Genomic DNA, 18,604 nt, shown 5'->3' on the forward strand with positions numbered 1-18,604 from the left:
AGGATTTATAGAGCGGCGGCCGCTACGTGATCCCATCTTGCAATGGGGCTCCACAGGCCACCAGAGTAAGCCACGGTGGGTTAAATAAACCCTACAGCAGACAATGGGCTATTTCAGGCAAATAATCCACCGTGGGTTAAAAAATCCCTAACAGATGACCCGATAACCCACGACGGATTAAATCATCCACGATGGGTCATTTAAGGCATCATGCATGGGTTAGCGTCTCGTCCAAACCCAGTCACAGCAGCTGCCACCAAAGGGCCATAGGTTCTCTTCACATGTAGTTGGCCTCCATCACGACCAGCCTCCTCATCTGACTTCTACCCTCAGCACAAAGCCGTGAGCCTGTCAGGCTGTAGAGGACAATGGGGGCCCTCAGCACACCTGGAGCTGGCCTTCTGCACAACTGCCCACGTGGGGACGAAGAGAGAAACGCGGAACACCAGAAACTCACGGCGGGCTCTCAACAAGGGCACAAAGCACAGCTGCTGCTGCCCCCGCCAAGGCTGACTGATTTGCCATCGAGCACGACCGAGAGCCCTGGTGGCTGACCAAGGTTTAAAGCCATTCTACAGACATCCAAACGTGCAGCCTTTAGTCAGCAGTTTCATTTACTGGCAATGCATTTGGGAAGTCACAGGTCTTCTCACGAGTAGCTCTCAGGGAAAGCAGCCGAGGAGGAACTGCTAGAGCAGGGGCAAGCGGCCAGCTGACTCCTCAACTGCAAAGGGAAACCTTTTGCTGAGAACATCTCCCATGCGGGGCATCAGGAGAAGCAAAGGCTGCCCTGCCTGCTTTGCAGCCATGAAAAGCACGCACCACCAACACACAGTCTCTGGCAGCCCCACCTTAAATACCTGGTGGGCAGGGACAGAAACAAACACACAGGCTCAGGCCCCAGCTCCACAGGTGAAGCTCCACTGGCAGCTCCTTGCCCACCAACTCTTCCCAAGCCCGGGAAGGAGGAGAGAGTGGCTCGAGAGAGGAAAGGCTTTGTGGGAAGGCCCACGGCAGACAGCATCCCAGGGGCTTCTCCAGGACAAAGGTGAAGCCCCCGACCTGCCCGCCGAGTTTCTCTGGAAGCTCCTCTGAAGGACCAAGACCTGCCACAACTCTACTGTTCCATCTACAGGTGTCAAGTGAGCATCTGGGGAGAGCAGAGTGTAAATAGTTCAGTCAAGAGAGAGAGGCACACAGGCTTCCCTCCAATGGAAGGCTGCGCTCACAAAAGGCAGTGACCCGACCCTAGACATTCAAAAAAGGTCGGTTTGGTGGCTCGCATCGTTTGCCTAAATGTGAAGGGAACTGTGAACCTTTCCCTCAGAAAGGAAACAGCACGCCCCCCCCCCCCAGACCATTTGCTGCCCGAAGGGTTTACTGATGGTCTTGGCTTCTCAGCCTTGGCAAAAGGACCTCCCTCTCCTGCCCGTGTGCTGGGAAAAGAGGCGCACAGGAGGAGCTCACACAGGCCAGAGCCAGAGTGGTTGGGGGGGGGAAGAGGGCTGACTTCACCTGGCCCAAGACAGCCCCACCCCACCCCGCCATCGGCTGCCCTCAGCTAGAGCACCAGGGACCTCAACCGACTGGCCCAGTAGCAGAACGGAGGAATCAATGGAATGATGATTCATTCATGCGTCTTTCCGTGAGCCGGGGGTCTCGGCTCTTGGCATTCCGAAAACCAACCCGCCACCCGGCCCAGAAATTCACAGCAGGACTCATGACGTTGGATCTTCTCTATCGATTCCGTCGGCTCAGCCGCTCCAAGGGGAAAGACAGCACTCCCACGAGGCAGCTGCTTCCGCTCCACCCAGTGGGAGGTCAGGGGCCCTGGCTGGCTGGCAAGGGGTGACATTTCCGGAAATTTTGAGGCTGGGGGGATTCCCACCCACCCCCACCGTGGTTTTTCCAGAAAAAAAATAATTTTTGGAAAAATGGAAAAATAAGCAATGTTTGCTTGGTTTTTTTTTTACCACTCTTTACAGATCTGAAGTCACTTTGTTGCTGTAAGATAGCATTCCCCAACCCAATGGCCTCCAGATATTTTGGAGTTCAGCTCCCACCAGCCTCAGGCAGCAGGTCAGGAATGCTGGACACTGTAGTCCAAAACACCTGGAAGGCACCAAGTTGGAGAGGACTGCTTTAGGGACATAACACAGTCTTTCAGGTCCTAAAGTTATTTAATGTATAACTTAGTTTGCTCATAAAATTATCATTATATTTTAATTTTGTTTAAAGGTAAACTCATTAAATTTGTAATTATTATCTGAATAGATCAGAACTACATTAAATGACTGCTACAGCATCAGAACCATGAGACTCTATAGAACAAAACCCAGACTGTCAAGAATGCACATTTAATGCCAAGCCTGAGCAATGGTGGACATGTTGGGAAATGGAGCCTAAATGTGGGTGAAATATACTTTAGATCAATAATTTTTCGTAAGGAATGAAAGAACGAACTATGCTGGGAATCTTACAGAGAGGAGGCTTTAAAAACAAAACAAAAACGTCCCCCCCCCCCATGGCTCCATTATTTCCAGACATTTTACATCTCTGTTCTTTCTATAAAAATGTTCTTATATTACATGGTTTTTAGGAATCATTTCGGGGGGAGTAAAGGCTGGCTAACAATATATTAATAATTTCTCTTAAATTCTAAAAGGAAATATTTCATATTCCAAAGTGGTTCAATTTTTCGGAGAAAAACAAACACCATCCTCATCATTCCCCCCCCCCTCGGGGGCTTCACATCTCTAGCCTGGGGGCGACGGGGAGCTGCTGGCAAGATGCCCTTCCGCCCAGAACTGGGGCCCTGGAAGAGGGCAGGGCCCTTTGGGGCAAAGGTGGGCCTCTCCGCTTCTCCGCAGAGCAGCTGCTGCCACGAGGAACAGCCGAAGCTCCCTTGTACCGGCCCCATCTAGCCCAGTGTGGTCAACACTGGCTGGCAGCAAGGGCTCTCCCGCCTTCCAGCAGCCCTGGGACCATGTGGCACCACGGAAACTTGATCAATATCTCTGCCAGGTGATGGCCCGTGGACCCAGGAAGGCAAGAGGCCGGCTGGAGGGGGGCTCAGTCTGAAGGACACACCAAGTGACCCGAAAACGGATTCAGGAGGGAGACTGATCTATGCCCCATGAATATATTGTGCTCGGACCGGTTTTGTAAAGGAACATGGGCAAGGAGGGACAACCGTCACTCCTGAGAAGCTGAAACCCAAGAGTTGCCCAACCCGTACAGCACCAAAAGCAGGGTCAGCAAGATATTGCAGAGGCAGGCTGGTTCAGAGCGGTGAATAGTCTTTTTAAACACACACACACACACACACACACACGTGCCTTCTCTGCCTCCGCCTGTCACCACTGACCGCTTTTATGTCAAAGAGCAGGAGCTCGTGTGGAAGCATCACACCGGGGGGGGGGGGACACGTTGGGTCCAGCCCATCTTCACCAATTCCCTGGACCACGTGTTGGCTGTTTGCCAAGGAGGCAAAATATGCAAATGACGTTTCATGTAATGGGCTAAACATCCCGAAGATTGATCTTGGTAAGCTGAGAAAATGGGCCAACCTGTCCATTCGGGAAAGGGCGACACTGGGAAAGCCTCACCCCAAGCCTGGCAGCCATCCACCACTGGCCCAGAGGGGGCGTCATCCCAAAAGGAGAATGCCGACAGAACCGCAAGGGATGCAGGAGCCCGAGGAGAGAAGGGGGCAGAGCCGGCCCCCACCGAAGCAGATGCCAGGAAGGAAGGCCGGTGCTAGACAGGCCTCTGTGAAGCACGGATGCTGAAGGGTGTGTATGGCAGGGTGTGTGTGTGTGCGTGCGTGCGTGCCTGGTACCCATCACAGAGGATGAAGAAGCAGGAAAAGACACTGGGCAACCCACACTTGTGGGTTTCAACACACAGACCCCCACTCCAAACACATGTCTCTGTTGAACTGCACTCAGCCTTTCAGAGGAGGGGGCAGTAAGACAGCCCAGTCAGGAACGGCCGGGTCCATTTAGGCATGCCTTGCTTTGTAACTAGCAAGGCAGGGGACCTGCAGGAATCATTCCTAAATGGCAAAAACTATGCCGCAGCCCTTCATGCCAAACACGCCACGCCCACCTGCGAGCCCTGCCCGACAGCGCTGCCCTCCATAAATGTGCTTCTCGGCTAAAATTTCCAAGCCCTTGGCAGCCCACAAAGACCTCCGTTAACGGCCATCAGCCACGGGCGGGAATTGCGAGAGCTCTCCCGCATTGACGGCTGCGTTAGGCGAGCCCTGACAAGGGTTACATGTGGGAGCGCTGAAAAGGCTGTCTGAGCTGGTCCACCGCAACTACAGCTCAGTTTGTGACAACCCACCCTATTGTGAGGGCTCAGGGTAGTTTCAGTGCTGGCATACAAATGAAATGCTTCTGCATCAGGCTGGTTTTTAATCGTTTATACCTCAAAGTTGTATGCAATTCCCAAGCATTTTAACTTCCTTCATCAAAAAATAAATATTCCTCCTCCTCCCCAGGAAAAGAGAGTTTGGGGAGAAATTTTCTAGGGCTCATTTTTATCATGGAGGAAGCATGCAAAGTCCACGCCACTTTTGGTCTTTCTGATGCAGCCCACGTTATACAAGCAAATAACAGTTGTATAACGTGGCCCACGGTTTGATAGCCCACGGTTTGATAGACGGTTACAGTGATTACAACTGGTTATACATGCTGGACGCCAGATGCTCTCCTGTTGCAGCCGGACACAGACCTCAGCTGAGAGACGGAGGCGCTGCCTGAGCCATCCCGAGTGCTGTACCTTCAGAGGCTTGGCTGGACGGAGACCTAGAACCGGGAGGTCTACTCGTTCTCAGGGCTACGTGCCACACCTCCAGCACCAGAGGCAGGAAGCCTCTGTCCAGCAGTTGCTGGGGGACCGAGCAGGCAGGTGCTAGCCACTGTGCTCACGGCCTGCTTGTGGGCTTCCCAGAGGCAACCAGCTGGCCACGAGGAAACAGGAGGCTAAGCTAGCTGGACCGTTGCTCTGATCCAACAGGCCTATTCCCACGTTCTTTTCGCCCTGGATCAGCCAGGGAGGCAGGTGTGCTACAGAAATGTGCCCACCTCGTTTTACGGTCCATGGGGACCTGCTTCTGCCTGACCCACTTTCTCTTCCTTTTTACAGCAAGGTTTTTTGTTTTGTTTTGACTGTAGATTTCCTCTATTAGGCCACAGCTGTTCAAGGCAGGCCCTCCTTGCAAATGGGATATTTATTAATGAAATGAAATGAGATGAAACAATGATGAACGGTGGGGGGAACCCTTCTTCTGTCCTTCTAGAAATTCATCCAGGATAGGCTACCAATGGCTACTATTCACCATGGCTATAAAGCCACCTCCAGCATCAAAGGCAGTAGCGCAAGGGCCGTACTTCACAGACTTGCCTGGATAAACCATCTAGAATATGGAAGTCATGATGGCTGCATGGCTTCTCCAGGGTTAGAGGCAGCATGCTTTGGAATGCCAGTTACTGGGGAACATGGGCAGGAGGGTGCTATTGCACTCAGGCCCTGTTTGTGGGCTTCTGGCAGGCAGGCAGCTGTTGGCCCATGCGGGGACAGAAAGGTGGGCTAGAGAGGCCTTTGGCCTGATCCAGCTGCAGGGCTCTTCGAATATTCTGATGTCAGCCGCCAGGACTGGCCCTGGCCCTAATGCCCACCGCCCTGGTTCAGCGCCAGGTGTCCCTGGCAGACCTGCTCCTTTTTCTCTGTAGCAACTCGGGTTTTCTTGTTACTTTCTGTGACTTCTTAGTAGGTAAAACATCTTCCTGAACGGTACGGTTTAAGAATTATTTCTGGGTTTTACACCATGTCACAAAAACCTTTTCAGCTTCAAAGTTTTCTTTCGTTTTCTTTAAACAGAATTCGAGTTCACTTTACGTGCCACTTATTTCCCGACACAAATCTGAACTACGGGCTTCAAAAAGGAGTCTGTTGCGGAGAAACAGCCAGCAGAGTGACTGAAGACCACCTGGACCAAGAGTTCGAGCGCGGCCACTTGGAGGACAGGCACCAAACGCACAGTAGGAGAACATGGGAACCAAGCAGCGCATGTGCACGCGCACACGCAGAACCCCGGCCGCCTCCCGCCCTGGCCCCCGGCTGCTCTACCTGTCCATCTGACGTGTTCCTTGTCAGCGGCGCCCTCTGGGTCTTTCGCAGGCTCTTCTGGATCGGCAGCCGCCTCGCTGGGGCCTTCTGCATCTTCAATCAGCTCCTCTGAAATGTAAGGAGGGAAAAGGCAAAGTCAAGCCACATTCGGCTCCTGCAGCTCCACTCTGCAAAGGGTTCCCTCTCCCCAAGATGGGCTCCCATACACGTGCGACTCGCAAGGGGCCTGGGGCCAAATCCCTGCCGGCCTGGGAATCCTCAGGGGGCCCACGAGGCATCCTGCCTGGGCCTCCCAAGCCCTTGCATGAGGCGGGTAGCCAAAAGGGCCTCCAAAACGGCTCCACAGTGCCTTGGCAGCTGCACAGTAGGGAAGCCAACCCGATCACAAGAAACTGTATCAAGCCGCTGCGAGGAGTTCAGATGGATAAAAAGGTCAGGCCAGGAGTTCATTGACCACACTGAAAATCCCAGGACATGATCCCCCAATGTCCTGGGATTTTGTTTTCCCTCTGGCCATCCAAAGCTAGCCCCAGCAGGGAGGTCACACAGTGCTCTGACCACCAATCTTTGGGCTCAGGCGTCAACGCTTGCCATGCCAAAGAAAGGGAGAAGTTGTTCTCTGTTGCTCTAGGGGGCAGGACTAGAAGCAGGCTCTGGCTTCATGCTAGGAGGAATCCCCTCCCCACGGAATCTGCCCAGCAGAGGAGCAGGCTGCCTCAGGAGGTGGAGGCGGAGGCGGGTTCCCCTTTGCTGGAGGCATTTAAACGGAGGCAGGAGGGCCGCCTGGCAGAGATGCTGTAGCTGCTGAGCAGGGGGGTTGGACGCAATAACCTCCAAGCTCCTTCTAACTCTATGAAATAAAACCTCCCTCTTTCCCTCCCAGTCTCTATGACTTTGGGCCCCAAGGGTGCAGCAACCTGGGCACAATTTAGGGGTACTCAGTGGGCAGGTAGCCGTTCAGGCAAACAGAGTGGTCTGTGCAGCTGAGCACCACCACCTTTCAGCAAGAGGAAAATGTGGACCTCCTGAGCACCAGCATCCCTCCTCCCCTTCCTGGGAAGCACCAGAAAAGGGCAACCTGGCGCCCCCAGAGAGGGGGATCCCGTGACGGAGCCCCTTCTGTGCCAGCTGTGCTGGCAGCTCCTGCAGTCCCAGCAGCCACCTAGAGGTGGCACTCTCTACATGGCGAGCCATGGGCCGCTGGCCCCGTGACTGGGCTGTCTGGGCTCCTCTCCGAAGCATGTGGAAATAATATACGTCTTCCAGCAAACTGTCTGGTTCAGAGGAAATAAAATAGGACATTCATAAGCAGTTACACCATCTGTCTTTATACCATCATCATCAACAACAAGGGGGGGAAAATAGCTCTTTAAAATGGATGAAAGCCCAGACTGACAGTAACCAGGAAAATGTGAGCTATGAATACCAATAAAGGTAGAAAAATTACTTAAAAAAAAAAAAAAAAACCACCAGAAGGAGACACTGCAAAATTCTCTCCTCTGCTCAGAAGCCTTGTTTTATTGGCAAAAGGTTCTTTTTGTAAACCGCCCAGAGAGCTTTGGCTATGGGGCGGTATAGAAATGTGGTGATGATGATGATGATGATGGAGCTGCTGTCTCTCAGGAAGCCATCAATGTGGAGAAGGGCACTGGCTTCAAGAGTGTATGGCGGGGGGAACTCACTCCTTGGGGGATCTGGACCCGCTCAGTATTGGCTTCAACCACTCTTTCAAGGGCTCCCAACATGCTTAACCAGCGGTGGCAGCTCGCCCGGCCAGGGCGGGACGCCCCTCCCCTGGCAAGGCCCCACTGCAGTTTCTTCCAGGGCATCTCTCCAGCCTAAAACCCACCAATCACTAGCGCAACAACACAGGCAACAACGGGCAGCATGTGTGAGCGGGTGTGTGTGTCCCCGTGACCAGAGGGAAAGAGACTTGGCCCTCAGCCAGCCGACCTAGCAGGCCTTGCCTCGGCCTTAGACGTGCCTGACTCCAAAGGGATTCCCTGGCACATATGGGCCTCGTCATTGTGGCGGCCTAGCTCCTCACGTCCTGAGGCAGTTAATGGGCACATCAGCCAGCCGTTCCCCAGGAACACAGTGGGGTGTGTGGCAGAAGACTGACCCACATGAAAATGCCCCCTGCCCCCGACTCCCATGGCTCAGCCCACACCTCCGTGCCAGCCCCTAGCGCTAGGACACCACCGCTGCCTTCCACCAGCCCCCCTCCCTGCCCCCGTTGGCTGCGCTGGGCAGAGCTGCCGACGGAACGCTCCCCCTTTGGCTAAGCCACGCTCACAAACCACAAAGGCCCCTGAAGGGGAGCCAAGGGGCACCCCTTGTGCACAGGCGACGGGATCCCACTCGCCTGCCTACGTCGGCTCTTGGAGCCAGAGCACGGAGGGCAGAACGTGGAGCGGCACACGGGGAGCAGCCACCGGGCGGGGGCGGGGGGAGGCCAAGGCAGCCATGCTGAACAGCGCCCACCCGGAAGAGCAGTGCCAGGGCATCTGCCAGAGCCAGCCGCCGGAATCGCCCTCGGAAGTGCCCCAAGGCCGGATCAGACACCACGGGTCCACCTAGACCAGCATTCCGTTCCCACATTGGCCACACAGATGCCCACAGGGAGACCCCCCCAGTGCAACAGCACCCTCCTGCCCATGTTCCCCAGCAGCTGGTGTACATAGGCGTACCGCCTTGGATACCAGAGGTAGCATACAGCCATTGGGACCAGTAGCCTTATCTATGGGGCTCGGAAATCCAAGGTCACTGAAAGTGCCCCACAAGGAAGCGGCTCAGTAGAATTTCAGCCCTGGAGAAAAAGACACCGCAGACAAACCCTCTTTCTCAAGAGGAGGCATCTCCTGGGCTTGGGCGGAGCACACAGAACCAGTCTGAGCTTAGGCAAGGAAAGGTGCCCAGGACCACTCACAGACCACAGGACTATGGGCCCCACAGCGCCTGCCCCTTCATGTATCATGACGGACAGCCCCAAAGCAGGGCACGCCCCACGGCCCCACACCCATTTGGAAAACAGCCAGGCGAGAGGAGCAGCGTTCCTCCGAGGTCCTCCCCCGGCCCCCCTCCCGGAACAGAAGAGCAGCCCAGATCCAAATGCTGCCGGGGTGGCGGCGGGGGGGGGGGGAGGGAGGCTTGCAGCAGGGGCGGGAAAGGGACCAGAGAGAGGTGGGGAGTAGAGCCGGTTCCCCCCTCCCCATTCCACTAGACTCAAGAGCGGAGGAGCAGGAGCTGTCACGAACCACAATCAAATCGGGTTTGAAATATTTAGCAGTGGCTTGGAAAATGCGCTGGTGCAGCTCTGACAGGCGAGATGGGCACAGACACCCATTTTCCATTATAATGGAAATATCCAGCCTGTTCTGAATATGTATAACCCAGAAAAATGTATTGATTTTTCATTCGACATTAAAAAAAAAAATTGAAATACCCTGCAGCTGTCAAAAGCCTTTTGTTAAAAGCTCATCTTCCTGGAATGAGGTTTACCAGAAACAAGTTTTAATTGTACACAGGCTGCTTCTCTGAAACACAAAAGGATCCCCCACCCCCAACTAGCCAGAAATACCCCAGCCACGACCTCCTCCCACCCCCATCCCTCCCACCACAAACGAGGCTGCTCTTTTCAGCAGACCGCTTGGCATGGCAGTAAGCAGGCTGCGGACCCAGGAGAGGAAGCCGAAATGCCACTGGGAAGCCTAGCTGGGTTGCGGCCAGGGCAGAGAGCCTTTTACACGCACCCCAATCCTTGGAGAGGCCCCGCCGTCAGCGGCATTTGGGCGCACCTTGCGTAACAAGCAGGGTAGAAATGAAGCGGAATGCAGAAATGCATAAAAGCAGCAGCAGAGCCAACAGAGACGCTGAGCGAGGGGGGCTCCATCGACTCCCCAGGACACACATCCGCGCCGGAGAGACGCCGTGTTGTGGGCCCGGCCGGAGGCAGGGCCCTAGAGAAGGGAGCCTGACGGGCCTGAAGCTCCTCCGTTCCCAGCCACGCTGCAAGGTCTGGCTCTTAACAGTCTTGAGAAGGGCTCAGATAGGTTAGGAACAGTTCTGGAGCACCGAGCAAAATCAGCAGTGCCCCGGAAAGCAGGCACCAGGCATCACTTCTCACAGCCGTTCATTTGTATGGTACTGAATTTATTAAATGCCTCATTAAATGAAATTCTCTTGGCATTGTACGGTATCACAGAAAATCACAATGAAAAATAACACCATATAAAGCCAACAGACATACCAGCACAGCACAATCGAAAGGACAGAGGCAGAAACTCAAACCACCGCCCGGCACAAGAGTGAAGCCCCCGGCGCTCCCCACCCCCGGGTCATCTGTGGGTGGTGCGCACTGCTCTGCGAACGCTGCCGGCACGCACAGCCGCCTTTGTGGCGCTGCCCTTCTGAGCACCTCCGGCAGCACCTGCAGGGCTCCCGGGGCAAAACCCGCCCCCTGCCCTAGGAGGGGCACACGCCAGGCACGGAAGAGGGGGAAGCAGGGCTGCCCAGGCGGCAAGCCTGGCCGCCGTTGCAAAGGGTTGCCCGAGCGCAGCGCACCCAGGCGCCCCCGCTCCCACTTTTCTGGGCAACCCCTCCCACATTTTTTTTTTAAAAAAAAAGGATGAACACATTTTCTTACCAGCCGAGCGCCTGGATTCTGAAATTTTGAGCTTGTCTGAAAAGCTGAGCTAGTCCAGAACCAGCTGGAGAAGGTCGTCCACATGCCCCAAAGCTGCCCTGACCGAGGCATCTCCACCCTGCGCCTCGGGGCGCTTGGGCTTTCATCAGCCAAGGTGCCACGTGGCAGCATCCTTGCATCCCGCAGATTCACCAGCCCCAAGCTTTCCTCACAGGGCAGGAAAAGCAGTTCGTGGGCCACTCCCCACCCCACGGACAGGGAGAGTGGTGCGCTCCGTAAGGGGAATCGGCGCGGTTATCTCCGGGGCAGCTGTTATCTCCAACGAGCAATGGGAAGGAATCAGTGGACTCCCCTCCCTAGCCTTCCGGGGCACAGCTGTGGGAGGGAAGAGGCCCGGTGGGCTGGACGGGCCCCAATCCCCCTGCGGGCCAGAGGCTCTCTCTCTACTTCCCCATTCTGTTGTCATTTGGGCACAAGTTAAGAACGTATTTGTGCAAGCTGTAGAGGTATGGGCAAGTGCTCCAATTGCTTTTCCTGTAGATTTTGCTGATAGTTTTATTGCATTGTACTTTATTATCTATTGTGATTATCTATTTCCAGAACATTTGAGAACTACAACTTCAATCACAGCTTTTAAAGCTCAACTAAAAACTTTTCTTTTTCCTAAAGCTTTTAAAACTTGATGTTGTGCAGACTTTATACTGTTAGTTTTACCCTACCCTGTGCCTGCTTACCCTACCCTGTGCCTGTTTGCATTCTCTTCCCCTCCTTATTGTTTTACTATGATTTTATTAGATTGTAAGCCTATGCGGCAGAGTCTTGCTATTTACTGTTTTACTCTGTACAGCACCATGTACATTGATGGTGCTATATAAATAAATAAATAAATAAATAAATAAAAATAATAATAATTTTAGAATTATGATTATAATGGTATCTGTGTGGTTGCATTGCGTCTTATGTAGGTTGTTAGCTGTTGTGGGCTCTTTGTGAGGAAGGGCAGGACAGAAAGCAAAGAAAGGAACAAAATTAATCAAATCTTAAAAGCAATTTTAGAATGGACTAGTAACAAAAGCAACATATATAATAAAAAACTTTCTATTAAAATTCAGTGGTTTTTTTAAACCCTCTTAAAAACAACAGACGGAGGCCTCCACCTCTCTCTTGGGAGGGAGTTCAAAGGGCAGGGGCCAGCACCGAGAAGGCCCTTCTTCTATCGCCCGCCAAACTTACAGAGCTTAATGGAAGGCAGTAAGTAGGATCTCCACCAATACTCTTATCGCATGCGGAAGTTCACAGGTCTGCACTCACTTGATAAAGATGAAAAGCAGAAGTAGAGCCACGTGTCATCAACACACTCCAAAACTCTGGATGACCACACTCAGCAGACTCATGTAGGTGTTGAACAGCGCGGGCGACAAAACCGACCCCTGCAGAACCCCACACTGGAGAATCCTTGGAGCCGAGCGATATCCCCCAAGCACCACTTTCGAGAGCCCAGCTTCCAAGCAGGGGCAAAGTCACTGCAATGCAGTGCCTCCCACTCCTAACTCAGGCAATCGTCCCAGAAGGGAGCCACGGCTGACGATATCGGAAGCCGCCAAGAGAGCAAAGAGAATCAGCCAGGTCGCACTCTCCCGGCCTCTCTCCCGACAGAGGTCATCCTACAGGCACCAAGGCTGTTTTCGTGCCCAAATCTGGCCTGAACTCCCAACTGAAATGGATCCAGATAACTGGTCTCATCCAAGAGAGCCTGGAGCTCGTTGGCCTTCACCCGTTCAAGGACCTTGCCCAGGAAAGGAACATTTCCCCCCAGCCTAAAATTATTATGCTCTTCCAGGTCCAGGGAGGGTTTCTTCAGGAGTGGTCTCACCGTGGCCTCACTACTGTCTTTCATAAGCCAAGAGGGGCAATGGTCCAATACAGAAGTGTTTGCACAAACCTGTCCAAGCACCTTGTCAATGTCCTCAAGCTGTACCAACTGAAACTCATCCGAGAAAACTGGACAAGGTTGTGCTCGAGTTACTTCACCTGAAGTAACACTGGAGCCTAAGACCCGGCGGTTGCAGGAGATGTTCTCTTGGAAGTGTATTAGAGCGGGACTCAGGCAGACCCACAGCGTCCGTACAGCCAGCATGCAATGAAAAAACCCCAGGTAACTCCGAAGAGGCTCCACCGGGCAAGTGGGCCTCCGTGTGAATGTTGATATCCTCAGAACCAAGTCAGGGGCACCTCAACACACCTGAGGCCAACTCATTTAGGGAGTAAGCTAAGGAGCAGAGTGGGGGGGGCGCTACCCACAGAATCCCCTGCCTGTTCTGCTGGACCAACACAAGGTGCAAACACTCTAGGCCAGAAGTCAGATGGACAGGGAGCCTGCAGAGGGAGGGGGAACTCCCATCGCCCACAGCAAAAAACAACAACACCAATCGCTGAATTATGACTCTCTTCAACGCCTGCTTCAAGACTGCATCTGGCATACCAGGGCCACGAGAAAGACACTTTGTGAACCAGCATGCAAAATTGTGATGCCTCCACTGGCAGAGTCCTCCTCTTCCTCAGAGGAAGAGCTAGAGGCACCAGAAGCCCAGGACACCCAGACCCCGGACCGCCGCCAGAGCCAGAGCCCTCAGGGGAGATGGTTGCAGGGCCACCCCAGTCAGGAGAAGGGGATTCCACCTCTGAGGCAAAGGCTGAGCAAACCCCCTCACCCCCGGCAGCATCGTTGACTCAAGCGACAGGCAAGTAGGGCGCCTGTGCGGAGGAGGCACGCTCGCCACCACAAAAAGGTCTCCTTGGGAGAAAGTGGCTCCTCAGGAGGAAGACTCTGGAAAGGGTGCTCCAGCTACTGCAGTTGAACTCTGGGTGGGATCCAGCAGCCTTTGAGCTTGAAAGCCTTCCCTAGAAACCCAGCCAGCATTGGAACAACTTCCAGCCAGCCAGCCGTTGTGCCCTCAACCTGGACTCCTGTAATGGATGTTCTGCTCCCTGACCTTTCGGACTGCCTAACGCCCCTGCTCCTGGGCAGTGTGAATAACCCCACTGATTTACTGTGTTTGACCTCTTGCTTGTTACCTTGACTATTCCTGCTCTTGCCTGATCCGCGTTGCCTGCCTGCCTGCCTGCCTGGGTTCTGACTTCTGCCTCAGTTGCAGCCTGAACCCCACTGGCTAGCCACCTCTGGGCCTGAGCGTTTGCTGATCCCACTGTGTTTAGAGTTCACATCCCTTCTTGCTGGCTGTCCTGGGTCTCCTTTGCCTAAATCTCCGAATCTGTTTTGAGAGATCCAAAGAGAGCTGGTTGGCAGCGTTGGCTCAAGTCTTCAGAGGGCACAAATGATTAAGGAAATGTAAGCCAGCAGAGACTGGCTGCCTTTGCTTCCTGCTATTTTCAGACATGAAACGCAAGAGACAGACTCTCGGAACAGGTTTCCAGTTGTGTGTGATGCAACTGTGTCTGACTTGAAGGAAAGGGCAATAACCACAGCCATGCAAGTTGGGCTTTAACATCAGGAGGGCAGCACAGGATGGACTGGGCGGCTCTTCGGGGTTTGTCCCTCTGGGACACCAAAACACTCCATCCTATTTCAGTGTAAGGCGGAGTTATGAAGTTGGAAGGAGCTGCAGCTCATTCGAGAGCCCCTGCTTTGCAAACAGAAGGTCCTGGGATCAATCCCCGGTCTCTCCAGGTAGGGTCCGAAGCCCTGGAAGGAGGAGAGCCACGGCCCCCATCCAGTGCCGAGTTTAGATGAACCAATGGTCTCGCTTGGAATAAGGCTGCTTCTGGTATCCTAATGTTCCTATTCCCCTTTCAGTAGGAACGGCCAACTGGGCGTCATCATTTCTCTGTACCCACGAGAGACTAGAAGCTTGTTCTGCAGAAGAAATACAAGCCAGAAGACTTTGCACCAACGGCCCCATGTGCTCACAGCCCCCTTCGGAGAGGCTGCGAATCGTCCCACCTGCTTTCAAGCAAAGGAGGGTGAGTTGCTGCCTATGGCTTGAAATGCCTATGCTGGCTCCTTTCGCTCTGAGCAGAGGAAGAGCTCAGCTTTTAGAAGGCCCCGTTCCGGAGCACCAAACAGACCAGTGTGGCAAGTCCAAGCCCACACAGAGAAGGAACCCTGCTTTACCTTCCCCCTGAGACACAGAGCGGCACGACTGGGAAGGCAGGTGGGCAGGTGGGCAGAAGGAAGGGCCACAAAACTGGCCAACACGGCCTTCAGAACGCAAGGCAGGCACAGGGCGCTGCGTCCATGGCAAAGGCTGGCCCTTGAGCAGCTGGGTCTGTGACTCCACAGGCCGGATGTCCCCCCATCCCAAGAATGGCCCCTCAGCCCTTCTGAAGCCCTGTGCAGGATGCAGTCACTAAAGCACCACAACGAGGAGGCAGCAGGGCAATCAGCCAAAGGAGCATCCCTCCTGGGCAACCGTGACATCACCGGGGGGGGGGGGGGCGCTGCTGTCCTTCGATGATGGGCCCTGGCAGCTCAGGCGGCAGCTCAGAGGGCAGCTCCACCGCCTGAGCCTGCTGATCAGCCGCCCAAGCCCAGGCGCTGACTCCAGAGGGGTCTGTGCCGAGAATCCCGCTCTCTCAATTACCGGCTCTTGCGGCCGGTGGCAGTTCATCAGCACAACACAGCCAAGTTAATGAAAGGCCCTCTAATGAAGCAATCAGATGCGCACGGGCTTTCCTGAACTTTGCTGGCTACTTACGCGAGGGGCAGCTGCCGCCGCCGCCGCCAGGCTCCTACTGATGGGAGCCCCCTGGGCTTGCTGTGTGTGCGTGCAGTAGCGCACACATCTACGGCCCCCTCCTGCTGGCCCAGAACCTCTAACTTCCACAGCCAAGGAGAGGCACGCATCTCTCCACGGCAACAACCCCGTCTTGAGCTGCTGGACGTCCCGTGGCCCCCCTCTGCCCCCAGACATCCAGCCGGCTCCCCTTTCTCCCCCTCCTGCACTTAGAGGTTTTCTCAAACCATCCGGTGCGCGTGGAGTGCAGACTGAGACGAGGACAAGCGCACCCACCGCAGCCTGCAGAGAGCCCTATTGATCCGACACACACTTGGTGCCTTCAAAGTTGTTTATGATCAATATGCAAATTGCTCGTGGCATTGATCTGGTATTAATTTTCAATTAGGGAATCCACAAGGGGTCCCCCAGGGTCAATACCTAACAATGCAAAGGAAATGCCGCCACGAAGCGTTGGCCTCGGCCTCTGGAGGCACCGCTGCCACTTCCTGCGCGTTTCTGCCTAGCAAGAGCCCCCCCTTGGGCCTTCTCAGACCCGACACCCTCCCGAGAAGCCAGCCACTGAAACGCCCCCCGCCAAACCCCAGCGATGCGGCATGGCCGCCCCTTTGCAGCGTCACTCTCCTCCTTCTTGTAAAGGGCCCAGAAGGTGCTGGTGCCTGCCCGCCCCTTGACAGAGTGATCTTTTAAGGAAGGCAGATGGGCTGTGGAGCAGTGGGCACACAGTCCAGGGCGGGGGGGGGGCACCAGGTTAGCAGCCTCAGCCCTACCCCAGGACAACGGCTAGGAACACATTTGGAGGGCACCAGGCTGGGGAAGGCAGTCCTAAGCGACCACAGGGGCCCTCAAGGATGAGGACGGGTGTCTTAACGGTGGACTCTGGCAGGAAGAGTGCCGAGGCAAGCAGCACGCTGCAGGCGGCGGCTCCATTGGGGTTTCATCGCAGCCCCTCAGCTTCCTGTTCCATGTGCCCAGGAGGCTGCAGGGGGAGATGATGCCACGGCCTGGAGCTCAGCATCTTCACTCCACCCTTCTGCCTCTGACCCGAGTCCCGCAGCGAGCGCGCACGCGAGCCAACTGGGCAATGCGCACAGCTCCCCGCGGAGGGCCGAGGGGAAGGTTGGCCGCGTGCAGGAGCAGGCCTGAAGGGACGGGCCAGCCGGGCGTGGGATGCCTCCATGGCATCCCTGCTTCCCAGAAGCACGGCGAGGGCCTCCTGCGGCTGCAGCACCCCCACCCCCCACCCCGCCTGCCATTCACGGAGCTAACCAGCACATTAGCTACCCAGGCTAATTGGTTTATGGATAACATTAATTACTATGTTGCTCATTAATGGATGAAATCTTTATTGGTTTCATTGATCACCAGGACTTGTTAGCTGGCCTAACCAATGGCAGATGTAACAAGCTCTCTTATTGGCATAGCAATTAATGTAATCAATTTCTGGCCAGCGGCTGCCATGTGCTCCCCTGCTTGTTGGAAGGTGGGAGCAAAGGAGCCGTTCTTTCAAGGGGTTCTCCTTTTCCACGCGCCAGTTTCCCCACAAACCCGTTTATTGCCATGTGTGGGTCCTCAGGCCCCAAACCATCCTGTCTGCCCAATAACAAGGCAAAACGGGCGTTTATCAGTCTACCAGACAAGGCTGGCTCTCCCACAGAGGATGCAACCCTCACCGCCTGCGGATCCATGCACACTTTCTGTGGATGTCTGGGGACAACCACCTATTCTTGAAATGTGGGGGCACCCTGCTGAGAAATGGGGGGGAAGGAGGGGAGGGGGAGACGGGCGCTGCTGCATTTACCCACAAGGAAGGGAGGGGTCCACCAAGGGAGCCATTCCAGTGGAGGGGGCGAGCAGAGAGGGTCTTCCTCTGGGGGGGGTCAGGCTGCCCTCCACCCCCACGGCTTTGCTTAGCAAGAGTGATGATGACATTGCGCTGGGACTGGAGAACAAGACGCCGTGAGACAGGGAGGGGGGAGGCGAGAGAAACATGGAGGCACTGATCTCAGAGAGGGAAGGCGCATCCCTGCTGAAGGACGGAATTGCCAAGGATTTTCCTTCGGAGGCTGGAAGTCGCTCAGAGCTCCTCTGCTACACTAACCACACGAGCGGCACCAATACTTCTAGCAACGCAGGACTGCCGGTATGTGACCTGTGGTTAATGCTCGTTTCGCTACGCACAGTTATGTGTTTCCACCATCACCATGGGCATTTTCAGCCTGTCCTTCAGCTAAAAAGGCTCCCAGCGCAGCTTACATATGATCAATAAAACGAGACCATCCCTTCTTGCAGGCTTACAATCTAAAAGGCATGACACAAAAGGAAAGAGGGATGGGGAGGGAAGAGGCAATAAAGCAACCAGAGGCATCGGCTCTTTCTTCATAGCAGCAACACGCTGGCACTGGGGCCAAGGTGGCTGAAGGGGAAAGGGCCCGGAAAACCTGCAAGCCAAGCTTAGGGCCTCCTTCCCCCTTTCCTTTCTGCCCTCCAGGAAGGACGAGTATCCACTCTGTACGTCAACGAAGGTACGGTGTCAAGCAAATTAAAACTGCAAAAGGGGCCGGCTCCACAGAAGCACTGTGGGTGACAATACAACTCCCCCCCCCAAGTCATTTAGTACTGGGGACACACTGGCATTCCCTGACCACCAAGCTCAGGTTGATCTTGAGCTGGAGTATGAAATCAGAGAGGCCCCCACAGGAGAAAGGGGTTGCAGTGGTGTCAATGCTTTAGACCAGGGGCAGGCAACTCTAGTGCCCTCCAGATGCTTTGGACTACAACTCCCATAAGGCTCAGCCAGCATGGCCAAACCCCAGCCATTATGGCCAGTTGGAGCTCTTTGGCTTAGCAAGAAGGCAAGTAAGAGGGGATATGATAGAGGTGCACAAAGGCATGTGCGGTGTGCAGAACATGGAGAAGGCGTGGTTTCTCTTGCGCTCTCCTAATACTAGAAACCAATCCATTATCCAATAAAGCCGATTGTTGGGGGATTCAGAACAGATAAAGGGAAGGACTTCTTCATATTGCATAATGTTAAACTATGCAATTCACTTCCAAAAGACGCAGT

At 54.6% G+C, this 18,604-nt stretch overlaps 1 protein-coding gene across 2 annotated transcripts in view; it reads right to left on the reverse strand.

Moving 5' to 3' along the window:
• Nucleotides 1–18,604, reverse strand: part of ZFHX3 (zinc finger homeobox 3) — a 94,673-nt gene that overhangs the window by 23,131 nt on the left and 52,938 nt on the right. For both annotated transcript variants that reach the window (XM_063141448.1, XM_063141447.1), the window contains one exon: nucleotides 6,139–6,246. In XM_063141448.1, coding sequence (XP_062997518.1) covers nucleotides 6,139–6,246 — 108 coding nt within the window. The remainder of the gene's footprint in view (nucleotides 1–6,138; nucleotides 6,247–18,604) is intronic.

Source organism: Elgaria multicarinata, chromosome 14 (assembly GCF_023053635.1).
Source record: "Elgaria multicarinata webbii isolate HBS135686 ecotype San Diego chromosome 14, rElgMul1.1.pri, whole genome shotgun sequence".
Lineage (NCBI taxonomy): Eukaryota > Metazoa > Chordata > Lepidosauria > Squamata > Anguidae > Elgaria > Elgaria multicarinata.